At 32.7% G+C, this 17,612-nt stretch overlaps 1 protein-coding gene across 1 annotated transcript; it reads right to left on the reverse strand.

Moving 5' to 3' along the window:
* Window positions 1-217: 217 nt before the first annotated feature.
* On the reverse strand, window positions 218-14,666 carry LOC133321329 (uncharacterized). Its single transcript, XM_061530421.1, has 2 exons — window positions 14,499-14,666; window positions 218-1,118 (listed from the first exon to the last, which is right to left on the reverse strand). The coding sequence occupies exons 1-2, from the start codon at window positions 14,653-14,655 to the stop codon at window positions 223-225; spliced, it is 1,053 nt and encodes a 350-aa protein (XP_061386405.1). The 5' UTR covers window positions 14,656-14,666; the 3' UTR covers window positions 218-222.
* Between the last annotated feature and the right edge of the window lie 2,946 nt (window positions 14,667-17,612).

Raw genomic sequence — 17,612 nt, forward strand, 5'->3', positions numbered from 1 at the left:
AGGATTCTAAACTTTAATCCTGTCGTTAGCATTTAACAAAAACAATGAAATTTTTGCATTAAAGTTTCCATTTATGTACATAGAGTGTATTTCTTTTTGGTGCGAGTTAGCTATTTATATAAAGCAAAAAAATTCTAGGCATATGTATGTAATTTAACGATGGTAACAAAATTTTTAATATTATGTTTAGTATGTACATTGAAATACTGTGACATCTCCGCATTATTCCAAAACGATGGTTCCAACTTCATCCGCATTATCAAGAATGTTATCGATTAGTGCAACCACCTTTTGACGAAAACGTCTGTTCTGTTTGCCGGACATCTCCTTCAGGTAGGGCAGTAAACTATTAAGAAAAGATTGATCGGCATCGGGCATCGGTGATGCCAATTGAAATTGGCGCTGATACTCATTTCGGCACTTAAACCACTCGGTGAAATCTGTAAAATCCAAGGCTCCACTTGGATTTCGGTTATCTGTCGGGTGTTGAAATGAACTATTAACGGCTGGATTAGTGGATACCGGTTTGAAGGTGTTGCATTTAATGCCACTAACACTATTTAGGTTATTTGTTGTCGTTGGTATGCATGTTGTGCCGGAACTACTTGTGTGTGGCAAATTTCCGTTCGGTGCTATACCACCTGCAGGTGCATTGAATGTTGCACTTGTAACTGTGACATTCGATGTTAATGTTTGTGGCCCACTACATACTGTATCTTTCTCCTGTTTTATGGCTTGTAAATTTAGAGGCTGCGGCCATGACAACTGCGTAATGCTATTGCCAATTGTCCCCCCATCATTTGTCGCAACAATAACATCGGTTTCAGTTATGGCTGCAACATCTGCTGAATTGCTGGAATCTTTGGTATCATCACTACTAACGGTGGGCATATTGCTTATACGTGTCATAGGCGGAATGTTACCGGATGCTGCTGCCTTCCGTTGAGCTATAATACTGGCACTGTTTTTAAGGCGGGTCTTTGTATACGGTATCAGAAATTGCAAGTACTTTGAGAGATAATATTTACGTTTGCCGCGGCCAGTACTTGTCCGTGAAAGTTTCAATGAACGTAGAAAACTGCTGCGTATTGTGCGCCATCTCTCACGGCAATTTCGAACTGGAAAGAAAAATTAAAAACGAAATATTATTAAAGACAAATTGAATTCTTAAATAGTTTGCGAAACGCTTTGAGATGACGAATGTTTAATTATTTAAAAAGCATGTGTTAAGACGTCACACTATGTCGCGAGTTCATATTAACATCGGCCAAAAATAGGAGTTATCGTAAGTTAATGAAATTTGGTACATGTTCTTATTATTGGCCTAAAAAGCAACTGACAAAAAATGGATAGATCGGGCCAAGATTTGGTATACCTCCCATATAATGGGCCTTGAGAATGTCACCCTTTTTGGCCTATAAAATATTCAAACAAATTCAATGAAAATTGGCAATTTACATGTAATTAGGCCTATAAAGCAACTGACCAAAAACTGGGTAGATCGGACCAAGATTTGATATACCTCCCATACAAAGGGTCTTGAAAATTTTACTATTTTGGGCTATATAATCTTTAATATTCAACCAAATTTAATGAAAATTGGCAATTTACATTTACTTATGCCTATAAAGCAACGGACCAAAAACTGGGTAGATCGGACCAAGATTTGATATACCTCCCATACAAAGGGTCTTGAAAAATCCGCTTTTTGGACCTATAAATTGTTTATATTCATCCAAATTCCATGAACATTTTCATGTCTTCGTCCAATTTACATCAAATTTGGGCGAAGACAGTAATAGGTGTTGTAAATTAGTTCTTGGCCCATATTTCAGGTACCTACCATACCAAAAGTCCCTTAAAATGTAACTTTCTGTACTATAAAATCGTCATATGCAGCTAAATTAAGTATAGTAGTTTTATTTCTGTTATTTATACTATAATATAATAAATATTTGATATCCTTTAGTAACTAATAAATTACTTTTTTATCATTCACAAAATTTTCAAAACACACATCAGATATATATATATATATATAATATTGTCCTCCCAAATGTACGATTTAGTATCACCCACGTTATAATCTCGGGTCTTTACTTTATGGTTGTTTAAGGATATTACAAGGTCGGATTGTAATATAAAATACTAAATAAAATCCTTATTTAACTCGGCTTTAACAAAAGTTCGAGCTGCTACTAATTATTTGTTGGCATGACTTGTTAGCATCTTGTGGAAGTCGCTCATGAACTAATATTTTTCTGTATGAGCTTTCCACAAAGGTAATTCATGTGCGACCTCTAAATTTAGATTATGCCTCAAATGATCCGATAAATAAGTATAATCTTCAAACTGACTGAAATTTATTTAAAAGATATGTTTTAAAACCAATTCTCCCATATCTCCGCTTCGAATAACGTTTTTACCACTGAATTGCATATTTGATGTAAAATATTGTATTAGTACTATGTTCTGAATCCATCTTCCCCTTCCTATTTGACCCTCAATAACTTATTTAATTGTATACATAACATATTGGACCATTCGCTTCGAACCATTTCAAGAATATTTCTTCATAAGGTGGTCACCAAAAAAGTTAAATAACTCTTTAAAACCGCACCTATTTTTTTATTCCTTAAATAACACACTTTTCACCACTCAAATAAAAAAAATTAGAGCTAAACTTTTTTTCTGCTCCACTAATTTCAAAATTTGTTTTACAAATTTGATGAACTAAGTACTACAAGTGTGGACGACTGTATGCACAATATGATATCTATATACATACAACCTAAAGCGAATCCTAGTTTTTACATCCACAGCAGCCAAAATACACATTTTTATAATAACCGTTAATTTGAATATTCAAATATTTGAGCATCAGAAAAACACTCCCATTTTTCGAAAATATCGTAAAAAATCAGTTTATAAATAATTATCAGATTTGAACCTTTGTAGAGACAGATCTACTCGACATATCGATATAAAATTTCACATTTATTCTAATAGGAGGGCTTTTTCTATCAATCCTCATCAAAAATTGTCCTCCGTGGTACTTGGTTTTGACCATTTTTGGCCGCGGTCGTGACACTGTGCGTCATCAATCATTTTGGTAGGAAAAACCAAATCGCATATGCATAGAAATATCTTAGTTATGGACGTGATATACACTTGCCATAATTAGTTTTGGAACTTATAAAAACAACAAGCATACATGTTTAGTTAATACCAACGATTGATCGGGTAGTTAAATTTCTTTTCGATATCACCCAATCACGGGACATTTATCTTGTTAACAATTCGTGAAGCTTAAGATCTGCAAACATAACATTACCCCCAAAATAATTCTAAAAAACATTATTATGAAATGAACCAAAATTACCGAGGAAGATATACAAATTAATCAAATCAATGACAAAACTTTATATTGCAACATATTGATCAGACATAATGCAAAAAATGTGTGCTTTCATTGGTCTTAAAAACAGCAATTGATACATTATTTTGGCGATAATCACATTGTTTTAATTTGGAAAGGCAGAGAATACAATAGTTTAAGATTTCGACACAGATCCTATCAGTAGTGCTATTCTGCAACTGTTTACTGATAGAATTACCGATAATTGTCGATAACCGTAAATTTTCATTTTGTTAGTTTCGTTAACACTAGAAAGACGGGAATTTTGTATATACCTACATTGCCTAAAATCGGTCAAAATGTCCTCATTCTGAAAGAATCTTCTTTATTATATAAAGAAAATTTATTAAACTTATTTTTTAACATTCTTTATATTATTTACAATCATACAAAACGTTGTTATTATTTGTTTTCGGTGGTAGGGCTGTCGAGTTTCCCCTTTTGAAAAATAAGAGCGCGGACAAAATGTTCGAAAAAGGGGAAATCTTTACTCTAGGAGTGAAATCGACTGGAAACATAAAATTTATTTTTCCCGATTTGTGTCTACGTTTGTGTTTCTAGAGTAGCAAACGGTTTTCGATGTTGTTGTACTGATCTGGTCATATAGGAAATTGACTTTATACAATAATAAAAGTAGTTTTTTATTTAATATTTTACAAGAGGTGAAAATGACCGATTTAGGCAATGTAGGTATAGCACATGTGAATGCGGGAAATAAAAGAGGGGAGAAAGCAGCTACTATGATTAATAAACGTAGTTCTATGTGGTACAAAAAGTCACCAAATTTTAAAAAGCTGTGTCATAATTAGACCTCGGATTTTGCATATTTGCATATTTTTTAATAATGAAGATATCGAAATTCTGATTGGACACAAATTCGTTTCAAAGGATTTAGAATTATTTGAAGGGTTCATATTTTTTAATTTTTTGCATATTTTGCATATGCACGGGATATGCAAAAAATATGCAAAATATGCAAAAAATATGCAAAAAATATGCAAAATATGCAAAAAATATGCAAAATATGCAAAAAATATGCAAAATATGCAAAATATATGCAAAATATGCTAGGTCGATATACAATAAATATGCAAAATATATGCATAAAATATGCAAAATATATGCTAAAATATGCAAAAAATATGCACGGTATGCTAGGTCGATATGCGATAAATATGCAAAATATATGCAAAAAATATGCACGGTATGCTAGGTCGATATGCTATAAATATGCAAAAATATGCAAAATATATGCAAAATATGCAAAATATATGCAAAATATGCAAAAATATGCAAAATATGCAAAAATAGGCAAAATATATGCAAAATATGCAAACATACGCAAAATATGCAAAATATGCAAAAATATGCATAATATGCAAAAATATGCAAAATATGCAAACATATGCAAAATATGCAAAAATATGCAAAATATGGAAACATATGCAAAATATGCAAAAATATGCAAAATATGCAAACATATGGAAAATATGAAAAATATGCAAAATATGCAAACATATGCAAAATATGCAAAAAAAGCAAAAATATGCAAAATATGCAAACATATGCAAAATATGCAAAAATATGCAAAATATGCAAAAATATGCAAGATATGCAAACATATGCAAAATATATGCAAAATATGCAAACATATGCAAAATATGTGCAAATATGAGCAACATATTTCACAAATGCAATCATTTTAATCAACAAAAAAAAAAAAAAATCAGGGTAGTTTTCGAATTTGTGTCTTGATTTAGATTAGGCGAGTTTACTTGCGGCAAGTCTTTGTTTGTAGGAGAGAGGGGCAAGGGGAATAGAAATGAAAAAAAATTGCTCGTACCGACAATTTTCTGGCAATTCGTTTTGTGTATTTCGTATTTGTTGACATTTTATATAGATTTAAATGTGAAAAACCAACAAATAGAAAAATATTTTGGAAACCGAATTGCCTTGTATAAACGCATGAAGCAAGTTCAAAAGAGAACGACAAGAATTGCCGCAAGTAAACTCGTCTAATCTAAATCAAGACTAATTGTGTATGTATGCGTTTCATGGTTCAACTGTTAGATTTTTGGGGCATTATGAAAAATTTGCTAAATATATGTATAAAACATGCAAACATATATAACCGTTATATGGCGATATACTAAAACGTGGACCGATATATCCCATTTCCAATACCAAATATCCTAGGAGTAATAATAATATATGTGCAAAAGTTCAAAGTTCTATCTTTAATATTGCGACCTAGCATACCGTGCATATATTTTGCATATGTTTGCATATTTCTGCATATTTTGCATATTTTTGCATATTTTTGCATATTTTGCATATATTTTGCATATTTTGCATATATTTTGGATATTTTGCATATTTTTGCATATTTTTGCATATTTTGCATATCGACAATGCATATTTTGTATATTTTTTGCATATATTTTTCGCATATCGACCTAGCATACCGTGCATATATTTTGCATATTTCTGCATATTTTGCATATATTTTGCATATATTTTGCATATTTTTGCATTTTTTGCATATTTTTGCATATTTTGCATATGTTTGCATATTTTTGCATATTTTGCATATTTTTGCATATTTTGCATATGTTTGCATATTTCTGCATATTTTGCATATTTTTGCATATTTTGCATATATTTGGCATATTTTGCATATATTTTGCATATTTTTGCATATTTTGCATATCGACAATGCATATTTTGTATATTTTTGCATATTTTGCATATATTTTGCATATTTTGCATATTTTGCATATTTTTGCATATTTTGCATATTTTTGCATATTTTGCATATTTTTGCATATTTTTGCATATTTTGCATATTTTTGCATATTTTGCATATATTTTGCATATTTTGCATATTTTGCATATATTTTGCATATTTTTGCATATTTTGCATATTTTTGCATATTTTGCATATTTTTGCATATTTTGCATATCGACAATGCATATTTTGTATATTTTTTGCATATATTTTTCGCATATCGACCTAGCATACCGTGCATATATTTTGCATATTTCTGCATATTTTGCATATATTTTGCATATTTTTGCATTTTTTGCATATTTTTGCATATTTTGCATATTTTGCATATATTTGGCATATTTTGCATATATTTTGCATATTTTTGCATATTTTGCATATCGACAATGCATATTTTGTATATTTTTGCATATTTTGCATATATTTTGCATTTTTGCATATATTTTGCATATTTTTGCATATTTTGCATATTTTGCATAGGTTTGCATATTTTGCATATTTTTGCATATTTTTGCATATTTTGCATATTTTTGCATATTTTTGCATATTTTGCATATTTTGCATATTTTTGCATATTTTGCATATATTTTGCATATTTTGCATATTTTGCATATATTTTGCATATTTTTGCATATTTTGCATATTTTTGCATATTTTGCATATTTTTGCATATTTTGCATATCGACAATGCATATTTTGTATATTTTTTGCATATATTTATCGCATATCGACCTAGCATACCGTGCATATTTTTTGCATATTTTGCATATTTTTGCATATTTTGCATATTTTTTGCATATTTTGCATATTTTTTGCATATTTTGCATATTTTTTGCATATTTTGCATATTTTTTGCATATATTTTGCATATTTTTTGCATATATTTTGCATATTTTTGACATGACCCCAAATATCGATCAATTAAAGCATGAAACGCCTAAATACAAAATTTGAGTCCAATCGGATAAAGCATAAAAAATATGCAAAAATCCAAAAAAAAAAAAAAAACATCAGGGTAGTTTTCGAATTTGTGTGCTTTCTTTATTTTTAACCTATAGAAATCTAATTGTGTATGTATGCGTTTCATGGTTCAACATTTAGATTTTTGGGGCATTATGAAAAATTTGCTAAATATATGTATAAAACATGCAAACATATATAACCGTTATATGGCGATATACTAAAACGTGGACCGATATATCCCATTTCCAATACCAAATATCCTAGGAGTAATAATAATATATGTGCAAAAGTTCAAAGTTCTATCTTTAATATTGCGACCTAGCATACCGTGCATATATTTTGCATATGTTTGCATATTTCTGCATATTTTGCATATTTTGCATATTTTTGCATATTTTGCATATATTTTGCATATTTTTGGATATTTTGCATATTTTTGCATATTTTGCATATTTTTGCATATTTTGCATATCGACAATGCATATTTTGTATATTTTTTGCATATATTTTTCGCATATCGACCTAGCATACCGTGCATATATTTTGCATATTTCTGCATATTTTGCATATTTTGCATATATTTTGCATATATTTTGCATATTTTTGCATTTTTTGCATATTTTTGCATATTTTGCATATTTTGCATATGTTTGCATATTTTGCATATTTTTGCATATTTTGCATATTTTTGCATATTTTGCATATGTTTGCATATTTCTGCATATTTTGCATATTTTGCATATATTTGGCATATTTTGCATATAGTTTGCATATTTTTGCATATTTTGCATATTTTTGCATATTTTGCATATTTTTGCATATTTTGCATATCGACAATGCATATTTTGTATATTTTTGCATATTTTGCATATATTTTGCATTTTTGCATATATTTTGCATATTTTTGCATTTTTTTGCATATTTTTGCATATTTTGCATAGGTTTGCATATTTTGCATATTTTTGCATATTTTTGCATATTTTGCATATTTTTGCATATTTTGCATATTTTTGCATATTTTTGCATATTTTGCATATTTTTGCATATTTTGCATATATTTTGCATATATTTTGCATATTTTTGCATATTTTGCATATTTTTGCATATTTTTGCATATTTTGCATATCGACAATGCATATTTTGTATATTTTTTGCATATATTTATCGCATATCGACCTAGCATACCGTGCATATTTTTTGCATATTTTGCATATTTTGCATATTTTGCATATTTTTTGCATATTTTGCATATTTTTTGCATATTTTGCATATTTTTTGCATATTTTTTGCATATTTTTTGCATATTTGTTGCATATTTTGCATATTTTTTGCATATATTTTGCATATTTTTTGCATATATTTTGCATATTTTTTGCATATATTTTGCATATTTTTGACATGACCCCAAATATCGATCAATTAAAGCATGAAACGCCTAAATACAAAATTTGAGTCCAATCGGATAAAGCATAAAAAATATGCAAAAATCCGAGGTCTAGTCATAATGTACACTATTGTTTTTGTACATGAAATTGAAAAACGGTCAAAATGACCGCCTTCGGCAATCTAGTGTTAATAAAGTATTCATTAAGCCCTACTGAAATATATGACAATGGTATGTATTTAATTTTACCGATATTTGTCTTTAAAAGCGCATTTATTTCCTAATACTGCACAAATTATTCGTTAAGCCCTACTGATATATATGACAATTTGGGTAGAAAATTGATATTTTGATATTTTGGGTGGAAAATTTGACATCCAATAAGAATCAAAATTTCCGGTGAATACTTCAAGGAGCTTCAATGACAAACCTCATGGCGGAGGGTATTCAAATTAAGTTCGCAATTTTGAAATATTTTTAGCTCTAATGTAATCACTACCTACAAATTACAGCATTCATATAGTTTTTTTTTATTTACAGAATTATTTTGAGATATAGAGTTCCTCGACGTCGAACATCAAAAATGGTCGACACTGAGAATTACATCAAATATTGAGAGAATTAAAAAATTCAGTTCCAGAACCTGCTACAATGTATAGTTTGTAACTACGATAACAACTTTTTCCTTTATGATATCGACAAAAATATGAAACTATTTGATTCTTGCAGTACGGGAACAAATAACAAATATGAATGAGTGCGATTTTTAATGACTCACATAATTTTTTATATGAAATATTTTGTTTTTTTTTAAACCTTTTTATTTACAAAACCGTTCAAAGCTTAATATAGAGTACAAAAATATTGAAATGTGTTGAGACTGAAAACGTAAATATTTTTTGTTGAACTCTTTATTTGAATGTAGGATAACCAAATTAATGTAATAAAATATATAAAAAATGGGCCATGTATGTTTTTGGGGAAAAGATTATATGTTCCACAAAATCTAAGAAATCTATAAAATCATGTATATTCCATGCAAACTTCAAACATTATTTGGTTACAACATATATTTTTGGTAATAAATTAGCAGCTGAATGAGACTAAATGATCTCAAAGTCATTGTAAATAACCTTAATGTATTTTAAGGATTTCTTAAATTCAAAACATAGTTAGAGAATTCCACTAGAGGACTCTTAATTGCTCTAAAACAAAAAACCGTTCCTTTCCCCCAAGGGCAGATCCACTCCGAATTATAATTCTTTAAAAAGCCCAGATGTTCTTGTGGTCGAACAGGTAATTATGTTTCATACCTCCAGATTACTTTTTAACAATTTATTCGAATTTAACGCTAACATATGATTGAGAAAATCATGATATACACATATATGTGCGTAACATAAATGCTTGCATGAGGAAACGTTTACTAAAGTTCTTCAAACAGCACGTAATAGTCTCAGTGTTCATTTTTCAGTCACACAAATTACTCGCAGCAAACTTTGAAAAAAGTCAGATAACTAAAAGCTCTCTCTCACACACAAATGATGAGAAGAGCTTTGTGCTAACAAAGAATCAACCAGTATGACAATCCAAATTGACACTGTGGAAACTGATTGTTTTCGCCAAAGAAAATAAAAGCACACATTCATTGTCGCCACATATAAATAAGTAAATTAGAAGGGCAAACCCCGAAGTTTTAGATTCACAATGGATCATTTGAAGAATATAAACCAATGAAGCCCTGAATGGCTAACTTCCTTCACTTTTATAATTCTCATGCATGGAAACCAGTGTCCCTTGTTATAAACTTGTTCTCTGCGTTTCCACTGTTTAAGTCATTTCAGATGGTGGATTCTCAGCTATTCTCACACTCTTGAGGTTTCGGAAAAATTCCGAGAACTCCTTCGTACAAATTTGACCAGTAAAGAGGGGTCTTTAAATCGCTTTACAAACACTATTTATGTACGACATATGCCTCTCATTCGGAAAATTTTATTGAAAAAATTGGCTTGCACTTTGGTACATCTACAGTTCGCAGATCTTCACATATAGTTCCTTATTTAAAAATTGTCAACTAAGCTCGCCCATATACGCTACTGAGCGTCAATGGTTAAACACGCAGTCTCTTATCGTCAGTCGTTTTTAATGATGAGTGATGCATAACACTGTTTTAATTGATTGCCAGTTTTGACTATCTTCCCGTCGAATACTCAGATCGATTTTATGCCTTTATTGAAGATATAATCTTGATTCTAATAAGATTATATCTTCAAAAAGACAGGTTTAGGTTTCTGGTCCTACTAATTTCATAATACAAAAAAGTTCTTTATTGCATATTCGATATTCGTATGTTAGCGATCATATCACGATCATAACATATGTACACTTCTATTTTAATAAGTTATTTACAAAAGTATAAAACATATCTCTGTTTCTAGCTATGTTTATAAGGTTTTCTGAGTTCTGGAATTCTGTTAACTGCTGTATATTTTGAAGCTATTACATTCTCATTTTCCGACGAAAGCATTGCATTAATGGAAAATCTTAGTTTGGCGAAAGAGTGGAACTGTGCTAAATAAAGAAAATCTTGTTTCAAATCGGAGGAAGTGAATCATGAATTGAGCTTTATAGAATTCACAATGGATCTGTATGGTTATTTAAATATTTTATGGGTTCGTAATACTATCCCATTTTTTTCTTCCTAGTGAAGCGACATTTTTCCGTATTGGACGCATTTACGTTAATGCCCCATGGCCTCGTCCAATTATATGTATAACACCGCTTCAGCCTTCCCACATAACACGTTAGGATCTTTCCTCTCACAAGTATTATAACGTCGTCTGCATAACAGACGGGTTCAAATCCCTCCTCAGTTAAGGTCTTTGAAAGACTATTGATAGTGGTAACCCACTGCAGTGGTTATAAAATCCCTCCCTGCGGTGTCACTTGTTCTACGCTGTCCCTGATATTTATGTCTTGTAGGCTACAGGTTATCCATCTATTCCCTAGCATGTGGCTGACCCAGGCAATGATATTCGGGTAAACTCGTAAGGTCTCTAAGAATTGGATAAGTGTTTCAGTACCGACAATATTGAAAGCTCACTCGATATCAATGCGTTCAGCTAAAGTAAACATTATCTTCTCAAAGGAGCTTTCAGTGTGGTGTACCACCTCGTGCAGAGCGGTTTCCACTGATATTCCCTTTACGTCAACGTGTTGTTTGTACTTTAGCGTATAGTTGGGTGTGTTGCTCTTAATCATTGTGTCGACTGTCCGTTCCATAGTTTTGAGCATGATGCAATAATAAGATGATGTATCTAAACAAAAACACTTGTTTTTGTCTCGACCATCTGTCAAATTATTCTTTAAAATAAAAATAAAAGTTAGGCTAATAGGACAATAGGATTTTCGGGTTGCGTAGATTGCTATGCCGGGTTTTTGCTATAGTTTCCTGCCAGGATTTCGAAGTGTACACAAAACCTAAATATTCGTTGAAAGGTTCTGCTAAATGCGGTGATATACAGTGAGCAGCAAAAGTCATGGTACCCATACGAATTAAACAATATTCAGTAATTACTCAAAAAATAATTTACAAAATTTAAAACAATTATTTTTATTTTATGTATTCACTCCTATACTACAACAATAGAAAGTAATATTTCATTTATTTGTTCCAACAAACCATAAAAAAATCGAGATCGTGTCAACTCCACATTTTTGTGCAGCATAAGTCATGGTACCCCTGGAAGCTGATATTACACATCATATATGGGATAAAATCGTTTAGTAAAATAAAATTCTCTTAATATATTATTAAAATCTTTAATATATTATTAAAAAAGATACGGTACGTAGGTGCATCGAAAAGTGTGGTCGCACTGTCCGCAAATAACACTTGTTAACAAAACAAACAGAAAGAAACGTGTCGATTTTGCAAATGATTATAAAAACAAGACAAATGAGTTCTGGGAAAAAATTATTTTCTCGGACGAATCGAAATTTAACATATTTGAATCGGATTGACGCTCTTTGGTGTGGCGGAAAAAAGCGAAGAGCTCCATCCAAAGAATACTCGGAAAACAGTAAAGCACGGAGGGGGTGGAGTAATGGAATGGGGATGTCAGCAACTGTTGTTGGCTGGTATTCATTTAGGAAATAATGAATAAAACAGTTTACATGAATATTTTGAAACAAAGTGCTGAAATCTCAACATTCGTGATAATTATTACTTCCAACAGATCAATGATCCAAAACACACTGCTGTTGACGTTAAGAATTGGATCGTATACAATACATCACACATGTTGATAACACCTCCAAAAAGCCCTGATTTAAATCCGATTGAGCGCCTATGGGATCACCTAGATAAACGAATCCGAAATCATACAATTTCCAGTAAGACCCAACTCAAAGAAATACTTCTGACAGAATGGGCTAAAATATCGTCGGACTACACTTGTATACTCAATGCCCGAACGATTGAATGAATTTTTAAAACTCAGGGGATCTCCTACCAAATATTAGGTAAGTCTATTTAATTGTAACAATTAAGTAATATTAAATAATTCATTATTTTTCTCCAGGGGTACAAAGACTTATACTGTACAAAAATATGGACTTTGCAATATGTCGATTTTGTTTTAATAAAAAATGAAATTTTACTTTAATTTGTTGTAGTATAGGATTGAATACATGAAATAAAAATATATATGTATGTATTTGAAATTTTGTGAATTACTTTTTGAGGAATTACTGAATATTTTTTGATTTGTATGGGGTACCATGACTTTTGCTGCTCACTGTTAGTCCGCCTCCTTTTGTACTAAAGCGGGGAAAATTAGTTTTTATACATATGTACTGTTTCTGATGAAATAATTTAAATATGTGGATTATTTTATTGCAAATAACGATAAAAATTATTTCATACTTTTTTACTTTATAAAAATATAAAAATCAATTCATCAACATTGAAGTAATTAATCATTTCTATTATCTATTAAAAATTGTTACTTTAATTTTCATAGCAGTCGTGGCTTTGGCCAGTTAATGCGTAAAAGTCTCTTTGTGCCAACATCAAGAACTACCGATGTTTGTTTAGAATAAACAGGCAAAGTGCAAACAGCGTGAAAATCGCCACGACAATGAAAAGCTTTCCAACTATTAACTCTTAGATACGAGAACAGAAATAATATTTCAAAACAGAAATCTATTAGAACAATAGCAAGAAATACAGCAGTAGCAGCAGCAACAACGACGACAACAATACACCAAACTAGACGAAATCTATTCAGCAGCGGCAGCAGCAACACATGCAATTGATTTCCTCCAATGTCGCGAGTCAAACACACGCGAAGACGACGAGAATGTTCGTGTGTGTGCGTGTTTTGCACAATATCGTTGTTATGTGCGTTTGCATACAAATGTGTCAGCGTGTGCATGTGCGAAACATAAAATGCACCGAATAGCCGAATGACTTATAGAAAAACAACAGCAACAACACGACTAATCGGTAGCACTGTCCGAAACGTTGCCATGTGTGTGCGTATGTGTGTATGTATAACGCCATGTTATAATGACATAGATGTGAAAAATTAACACACAACGTGACAAACACACAGTCTTCGAATTAAAGCAAGAAAAAACATGAATGTGGGTACGCATATTTTTCGCAATGAAAATGTTGTACACACACACATGTAAATCAAAAGTCATGCTGGTTGCTGCTAATGATTGTTGCTTTGTATTTTTATGGACCAGCCAACATCCATGGCAAAATCTACTGCTCAAGTAAACTGCTTCAACCGCAATGCCACTGCTTCAAATAGAATCGAACGAAATGAGAATAAATGTGACGACCGACGGTTTAAGTCGTTTGTTTACCCACTCGCATACCGCTGGCCCTGCTAAGCTATGGCAAAGTGTGTGTTTGTGGTTACCTCACTTACCCGTATCTTTTGTTTCGTTGGCCACCTCTTGCCAAGCTTTTTGGATTTCGTCTTTTTTGCTGTACTCGGGCAATGTTGAATTCCACAGGCACGGTTTCGATTCTACCAGTTGCACAAATTTCACATTGAATACGGGATCATCTTTGCGTGTACTCATCGTGGTGGTGGTGGTGGCTGGTTGGGTCACCTGGCTGCTTTTGCTGTGGGTGGCGTTCTTCGACTGCCCGTCGTCTTCGTCGTCCTCAAATGCTGCACTTGCAGCGAAGTGGGCTACGTGTGACGTGGTAATGATTGTTGTTTTCTATCTACGGCTGGTGGTAATTTATGAGTAGTTCACAATTGGCTTCTTGGGGGTAATCCGCCAAATTCCAATGCTGCAATGCAGTGACACCAAGTCTCCTGTCACAACTGCCAAACTTTTGGTGTTTTCGTAGGAATATGAAAGTCAAGATTTCATTTGCCGACGTATTTCGTATTTGATGATAAGAGGTCCTCCTATTTATCGTTCCGCCACATTTGCTTCGTAGGTGAAAAAGCAAAAGAAATCGAAATTAGGTTGCAGCAAACAAATGAATGCTCCCAAATAGTTGTCAACGAAATGCTCGCACACACACAGACGCACACATATGAATGCATGAAACTGTGCGCCCTCTTTGTACCTCTTCCAAACGTGTATGTGTGTGTGTTTGTTACAGATGTGTGATTTTCTGCCCCCTATTTGTGGTGGTGCTCGCGTTAGTCAGGTCCGTTATGCAGTTTAGAATATTAGCACGAGCAAAAAGCCCAACCAAACTCAACGGCTGTTGAGTACAAACTGACTAAGCACACAAAAAGCGCGCAAAAACACCGATACACACAGACAGCGAAATACTCGTACCCAAAAGCTGCAATGCAGTTGCAGTAGCTTGGCAGTCTGGCTCGATGGCTGGCTGACTGACATCTTTACTGCAAATTACATGCAAATCACTGCTGCGAGTCGAAATCAATAACGCGTCAAACAATTAACTAGACGCTAAACGGCAAAAGCCAACTAGCCAGTCGGACGGACAACTGTTGGCGGTGTTTAGTTCAAATGACCCACCCCATGACTCAGTTATGCATGCACAGGCACACAAACGAATGAACGTTAGTTAGAAGTATGAAGTGTAAGTATCCATCCATCCCAAATCCAAGTAAGTACTAATTGTGGCCTAGTAACCAACTTGTAACTTGCATAACGACGACAAAGCATCAGCTGCATCGGTTTTCTGTCTATTCGTCTTACTATGCCCTGCTCTTGTGGCACAAACATGACAAATGCTGCTAGGACAAGTGGCACATCCGCAAACAAAACCAAAAAGAACCAAGTCTCCATTTGGCCCACTAATGCAATTCCCCAAGAGACGAAGTGTGCCAAGCTTTTTTTCCTCTTCCACCTAAGGTGACGTCATTTGTCTATGGCACCAAAAACACATTCGCCAAGAAGTGCAGCATTTGCAGTGTTTTTCATCATCAGGCGGTTGCTTTGTTTTATTTTTTTCTTTGCTATTTACCAAGCAGCAGTTAGTCAACAACGTCGTGGTAAAAAGCTTTTGCATTTCACGCGTATGTTCTCTCTTGCTCGGAACTTGTTGATAAAGCTTTTGCACTTTTGGTGCAATTAAAGTGCATCGTCGTCATGGCTGGTTTGTTGGTTGGGTTGGCAGGCTAGCTGGCTGGTGGACGGCATTTTGGTTTCTCTGTTTATATTGTGCTGAGTACGTCTATCTCTCATGGCGATAGAAAAAGTTTCGTTTTGTTGTTGTTAGGGAATTGTGTCGTGGTCGCACATTGTCTTCATTGCAACAAAGTTATAATCTGCAATAAGCATATATGGTTTTTTGTTTGCTTTTTGTTCTGGATCAGCAGAGGTATGTATACTGTACCTGATTACATAAATATGTTAATATTATGAAAGGAAGTCCACACTACATGAGAAATTTGGTTTGGAAAAAAATCGGCTGGGCCCGGGGATTTATTTAATCATGTGTAACAGTTTTTATATAGCTTGCGTAGACCAATGTTCCACCTTTTTATAGAAGAAATTCTCAAATCCCCGGCCAAGGGCGTCTATTTAGAAAAACATTTAAATTTAAAGAAAATTTTGCTCGCATAGCCCAATTTTCCACTTGTCCGTAGGAGAAAGTCTTAATTGACAATTGATTTTTTTTAATAAAAAGGATTTTTTGTCTACTGTTAACAATGGAGTTGGGCAATCTAGTTCACGCAGCGGATCGATCTTTCTCGTTCCATTTTTAAAGAGGAACTAGTTCCTTAATGTAGTTCCTTTGCTCCATATAGTTCCGGCTCCTACATAGTTCCTTTGAATCTCCCTCACTCATCGTTCTTTTTGTTTTTTTTTCGCTCACATAGTTCCGTGTTGATTACAAAATCACCTTAAGGAAAGGTACTTTTTTGACAAGTCCCACTTGCCAATATACAAAATTATAGTTTTTGTATATATGTGGACAAAAAGAAGGGGAACACTTAACGATATAATGGAAGATATCGATTAGTAACCGTACTGCTGTGGATTGGAATAGCTACTGTAGGGAAGTTAACATTGCTAGTGAATTCCAAACTCAAATTGAGATTGGTAGACCAAGTGTGGAAGTTGAAATTGGCGAGTCGAAGAAAGGCAAAAGAAAATACAGTATTTTTCGGTTAACTGACCCTACGGTTAACTGGTTTCCACGCTTAATTGAACCACATGATGGGCAAAAAATATTTCATAGGAAAACACATGCAAATCTCGGATAATTAAACCCTATTAATTGATTTTCCCGTTTAATTTACTTTTTACCGGTTAATTGCATAATAATAATTGAAAAATAATCTGACATTTTTTACATACATATTTGACATAATTTGTGAAAAAGAATAGGAGGCATCTCTACTAATTCAAAACATATGTTTATTGCTAAGGAAAAATTGTGACATTGGATTTTTTTTTAAATCATTAGCAGTTCCAATTATACGTGATTACTGTAATTGAACAAACTATTCAATTAAACGGGTTCGGATAATTGGTTCCTCGGTTAATTGAACAAAAATTTGTGCAAATTTTGATGTGCAATTAACCGAAAAATACTGTAT

The sequence above is a fragment of the Musca vetustissima genome, unplaced genomic scaffold, assembly GCF_032173495.1.
Source record: "Musca vetustissima isolate MV318-11 ecotype Yass unplaced genomic scaffold, APGP_CSIRO_Mvet_v1 utg32462, whole genome shotgun sequence".
Lineage (NCBI taxonomy): Eukaryota > Metazoa > Arthropoda > Insecta > Diptera > Muscidae > Musca > Musca vetustissima.